This window comes from Astatotilapia calliptera, chromosome 6 (genome assembly GCF_900246225.1).
Source record: "Astatotilapia calliptera chromosome 6, fAstCal1.2, whole genome shotgun sequence".
Lineage (NCBI taxonomy): Eukaryota > Metazoa > Chordata > Actinopteri > Cichliformes > Cichlidae > Astatotilapia > Astatotilapia calliptera.
The window spans coordinates 18877192-18882552 of NC_039307.1; the positions used below are offsets into that span (position 1 = coordinate 18877192).

Sequence of the window (5361 nt, forward strand, 5' to 3'; positions counted from 1 at the left end):
AAAAAGACACATACTCATGCAAATCCTTTAATATAGAAAACCAGAAATTTCAAACTCAACTTGAATAAACATAAAACCTGGGGATCAAAATGGTTGCTATCAACTTTCACCTTTAACCCAAACTTCAGGCTCTGTGTATACTCACATAAAAGGGGTATTTGACTATTGTTGCTCACAAAATGAACAGACTGAATACCGTCTACTTTAGATGGGACATTATAAGAGAAACAGGCGATAGAAATCTATAAAGAAAAAATATAATAGCGAACACAGCACTGGTGATCTGAAGAAGGCAAATTATGCATACTGCAGAAACCTGTCACTTAGCAAATTCAAAGTTAATGCATTAATTTACCACTCAGCAGACTGTGAGTGCTGCTTATCATTTCACCGACTCTTATTAAAATGTTAAACTTTCGACTACATCAAATGATATATAATAAAGTAATTTTGATATACTAATGAAGCACATTCAGGTCAGACATTACACCAAAATGAGGGAAATGTGAAATTCATGTTAGTTTTTGACAAATAAAGTTAATTTTACACATTGAATAATCTCTCTACAAATAGACTATAAGATTTCTTATTCAATATTACAAAAACAGTTACCATCAGTCAGTTACACAATCAATCATTTACTGTATCACCATTTAAAGTCATGCACATTTTTCTCTCACAATGCCACAAATACATTTTGCACTGTTCCTTTATTTAGGCTTAACACTCCTTCCTACATAAGTAATCTTCCTTCATAATACTACTTCATGGAGTTTTGAACCAAACCGTATTCTCTTTTTATGCCACTATAAATTCAACACAGTTTACTTCTGGAAATATCAGCGTCTATTGTGAGGAATCTATTAAGCAGTACAACAATGTCAAGTCATCAAAGGTCTTCATTTAGTATCAGCCAAAGAGACTGAAAACAAGATAGAATCAGGAGTTTGTGAACAGCATGTCAAAGTTGGTGTGAAAAGCTGATTAAACAAGAAGGGACAAATCTATCACCTGCTTTTCATCTTAAATGTGGTAGAAAACTGCTGTATTATCATTTTTGTTTTTAATGTGAATGTTCTTATATCTGGGAAGTATTGATGGAGGAATATGTGCTAAAATCTGAACTTTGAATTTTCTTCTTATTTGGTCTCTGTGATGCTTGACGAATTTCCAGGGCAGCATAACACACATCTTCATCCTGAGATTTCAAAATTGTTGTTAATATAGTATTAGAGTTTGTAAGTAAACAGCAAACCCAAAAAAAAACCCCCCCACCTCACTCTGTAACTTAAAATGAAAATTGTAACTGTAACACCAAGATAGTCTGTTAATTACTGCCGCTGGTGATTACCTGCTTTATGTGACTTTGGCTTTCAGTTGTCTTCATGTCATCTTGAGATGTATTATTTTCTACAGAAAACAGAGGAGAGGACAAATTTTACATCAAAGATGGAACATAATAAATACAATAATACAATAAATTGAGGATGGAAATTAAGTACAAAGTTGTTCAGCTGGAACAGATGGAAGTTACAAATACAGCAGGTACCTATTTTTTGGCGAAGCTGGTAAAACAGTACAGAGGATAAAAGAGAGAAGAGAGCGACAATAAAAGGACACAGAGTGAAAAGCAGCTTCCAGCACATGCTACAGTCCTCCTGAGGTTTGTGGATGTCATGACGAATCACGGTGGAGGCTGTCTCAAACACAAATTGCAATAATTAGTTTGTATAATTTATTTGTATGCATTTTCATGGTTCATGTTTAAAAATACAGATTTTTCCCCATGTGTTAATTGCAATAATATTTTTTAAACATAGGTGGATACATAAATATAGATCTCAAATGACTAAAAAGAAAAAAAACAACAATTAAATGACCTATATAGTACATGACCACTGGCAATTACATTTAAAAAATAACGACAAATCAGCTCATTTTGTGGATAACTTTAGGCTCTTTTGTTTTAAGTGCCTTAACTTCTTTAATTAAATCATAAACTGAAATTGGTTATTTATCAGGAGCAATTTACAGTATGAATACTAGAGCTAGAATATTCTTTGAACACCCCAAGATGAAGTTATGGAGGCTGTTCTTATTCTGAGTATTCAGATTATATTCTTTGAATGAATTTCACTCAACTTAAGCTATTTCAAACAGAAATAAGATTCAAACACTTACTCAACAGAATCCTGGTTGTGATGTTGCCATATTTGTAAATATATTTCTGAGAAAATGTTGCGTCAATCTCCTTCTGTTCAGTTCCACAGTAGTAGAGACCCTCATCAGAATCAGTAGTGTTCATGATCAACAGGTCATAGGAGTCAGAAGACTGGTTTTCCACTAAATGCAAACGAGGGAATGGATTGAGAATGTCTACTTTGTCCTCAAGGTATGATGGATCATATTTGTAGTTTGTCCTCAGAATGAGTGAAGGCTGGTTCTCATGAGAACAGTTCCTGAACCAAACTATGAAATTGCGGCTTGATTTTCGGCAGTCGCAGTGAAGAGTGATGTTATCGCCGGGTCTGACTCTTAGCACTAACTCTGGTCCAGACAGCTTGCCATGACTACAGAAAACAACTCCTGAAAGACAAACACAAAATCAGATCAAAAACTAAACAATTTCATCAGAACTAACGTTACAATATTGTTCAAACACTCAGAAACTAAATATCGATTATTACACAAAAAGAAAAATATGAAGTGCAAATGCAATCTTTCAGATTTAACTAAATAATATACCTAAGAGAGCAGTGAGAAGAAAAAGCGTCCTGCCCATGTTTGTCGATGACCTGTAGATGTAAGAGAATCAAGTAAGGCTTACTGCCGGATGTTATGAAAGGAGGAGATTTTTCCATTAAAGGAAATGTAAGTTGTGACTGGTTAGTTGAGCGTAACATTCTTTTGTGGTCATGTGTCACTTTCTTTTTGTATTGATGTAAAGAAAAGATAAAGTTTCTTAAAACTACAGCTGACCAACATTTAAACCGGGACAGTTTAAATGTAAACAAGTCAAAATTGTCAGAAAATTTAATCTCACTTATTAACAATACTGATGCATCTGAAAATTTTCTACTTTAGTTGAAAAATCATGTGTTGTCAATCTATAATGTCAAACATCTCAAGGTAACATTGCTCTTAGTTTTTGGGGTGTCTTCTGTCACAATGGGTCATCAGTGTCTAATCACCAAATTGATTAATTTCTCTATCTAAAATCATGTTAAATTCTTACAGATGATCTCTCCTTATTGAAATGAACCTTATGCGTAAGTTCAATAATGAAGACGTGTAATCATTCATCTGACTGCATTCCTGGGTGTTCGGCTCCAAGTCTATTTCATCTCGACCACTTTCCCACGCTGTCAGTCTCAATACTGATATCATTACTCTAGTCCACCCACCTTCTTTGAGGCAGTCAGCCTCTACTCTGCATGGTTTAAATCTGTGCTCGCCATCATTCTCATTTTCAGACTCTCATTCATGTGACTGCGTCTATATCTTTCTTAATTTGCGTGCTAGCTGCCTTTTCAATCATTTTGATTTCAGGCGGTGTCATCCCAAGAATTCAACAATCTGCAAATAAAAATATGTTTAACTTGTTTCTTGCTGTCTTCCCTAGGACATGATTTGAGGGATGGGAAGTTAAAAATAAATAAATAAATAAATAAATAAATAAATCCTCATGCTCATAATTTTACCTGTCAACTGTGCACTGCTGCATCTGTTATCTCCATTAAGAATCAAGAGTTGAATTTTCTTTTGTTTTCCGTTTTCAGCTGTTTTCCGTTAGTCTCAGAGGCTCACCGTTGGTTAAATCTCTCCGGCTCTTCCCCTGTTGGCTGATTCTCTGGTTATTGATTCTTCACTAGTTAATCAGAATCAGAATTGTGTTTATTGGCCATGTATATGCGCAGACACATACAAGGAATCTGGTTCCGGTAGATGGTGACTCTCAAACACAGCAATGTAAATCACAACAATATGTAACAAAGATGACAGAAATTAAATGAGGTGAAATTAATACCACAGAATGTACATAAGGTGCAGTTGCAGTCTGGCAGTGGGAGCAGTGTGACAGGTCAGCTGTTTAGGAGGGAGATGGCGAAGGGAAAGAAACTGTTCCTATGTCGGGTGGTCCTGGTCTTCAGGCTTCCATACCGTCTGCCAGAGGGCAGCAGATCAAAAAGTCTGTGTCCAGGGTGTGAGGGGTCTGTGATGATTTTCCCTGCCCATTTCCTGGTTCTTGAAAGGTTCAGGTCCTGGATGAATGGCAGGGGGGCACCGATGATGCCCGTGCAGTCTGCTGAAGTCTGCTCCTGTCCTGTTTAGTGGCTGCACCATACCAGACTGTGATGGAGGAGCACAGGACAGACTCAGTGACTGCGGCGTAGAACTGGATTAGCAGCTCCTGTGGAAGACTGTATATGATGTAGGCGACACACACGTCGTTTTTGCTCATGAAAACGTTTTATTTATAATAACAATGCACCGTGACAACTCGTCCCGGTCCCGCTCGACTCTGCCGTCACTATATAGACACACAGAAGGAAAACACTCATGACACAATCGCCACCACCTGTGGCTCACCTGCCTCCCGGTACCACCCCCCTGAGCTCACCGCTCCACCCCTCCCCTGCAGCTATGCCAGGGAAGACACCTCCGCCACACTGTACTTGTATGCAGACTCATCACCATCCTGAATGAGGCCAATGACGGTGGTGTCTTCTGCAAACTTTAAGAGTTTAACAGCCAAGCTCTTGGAGGTGCAGTCATTAGTGTAGAGGGAGAACAATAGCGGTGAGAGGAACATCCTTGAGGGGCACCAATAGAGATTGAAAACGTGATGTAATTTCCAGGTTAAAACCACAAAGGATTGTAGGTGCAAGTGGTACTAGCCCACACGGGCTATTACAAGACAACAGTCACACAGAGATAAACAGAGACACAAAGAATGGCAAGAAGCAGTTGTATTATTAACTGCCATAATCTGTAGCATGACAGACACGGGAAACCGACGGGTAAAGACAATGATTTTTATTGGATTCCTTCGTGGAAGAAAAATTGTTCCAGTCATGTTTCCAAAGTCACGAAGAGGCGACAGATGGCCTAGATTGCAGCTATTCGAAGACCAAATATAACGTTCCAGAACACTCCAGCTCACGTTAGTCTGCTCCAAGCAATTCCACAAAGGTAAGTTTTTTGTTGTGTTTAACAAGTAATTTATCATAACATAATTGTTGATGCAGGTTACAAATAAGTCTATGCTGCGCTATGCTGCTTTGTTTACTGTGGCTTTGCGGGCTAATGTTTGTTGTGTTTTTTGGCAAACCAGCCTACAAAATGCTGGAATGCAATCCA

General features: G+C 37.8%; 1 protein-coding gene across 1 annotated transcript; it reads right to left on the bottom strand.

Annotated features, from left to right (window-relative positions):
- Positions 1-1039: 1039 nt before the first annotated feature.
- On the bottom strand, positions 1040-2791 carry LOC113023384 (uncharacterized). The gene is made up of 4 exons (XM_026169392.1): positions 2746-2791; positions 2182-2586; positions 1352-1410; positions 1040-1198 (listed from the first exon to the last, which is right to left on the bottom strand). The coding sequence occupies exons 1-4, from the start codon at positions 2780-2782 to the stop codon at positions 1079-1081; spliced, it is 621 nt and encodes a 206-aa protein (XP_026025177.1). The 5' UTR covers positions 2783-2791; the 3' UTR covers positions 1040-1078.
- Positions 2792-5361: the final 2570 nt, after the last annotated feature.

What these genes read in the sequence shown, in the direction of transcription:
- LOC113023384 (XM_026169392.1), bottom strand. Translation starts at nt 2,782, where the DNA reads ATGGGCAGGACGCTTTTTCTTCTCACTGCTCTCTTAG. An exon ending in CACAACCAGGATTCTGTTGA is followed by an intron (nt 1,411 to 2,181) that starts GTAAGTGTTTGA and finishes TGTTTTCTGTAG; the next exon opens with AAAATAATACATCTCAAGAT. An exon ending in GCCAAAGTCACATAAAGCAG is followed by an intron (nt 1,199 to 1,351) that starts GTAATCACCAGC and finishes TTGAAATCTCAG; the next exon opens with GATGAAGATGTGTGTTATGC.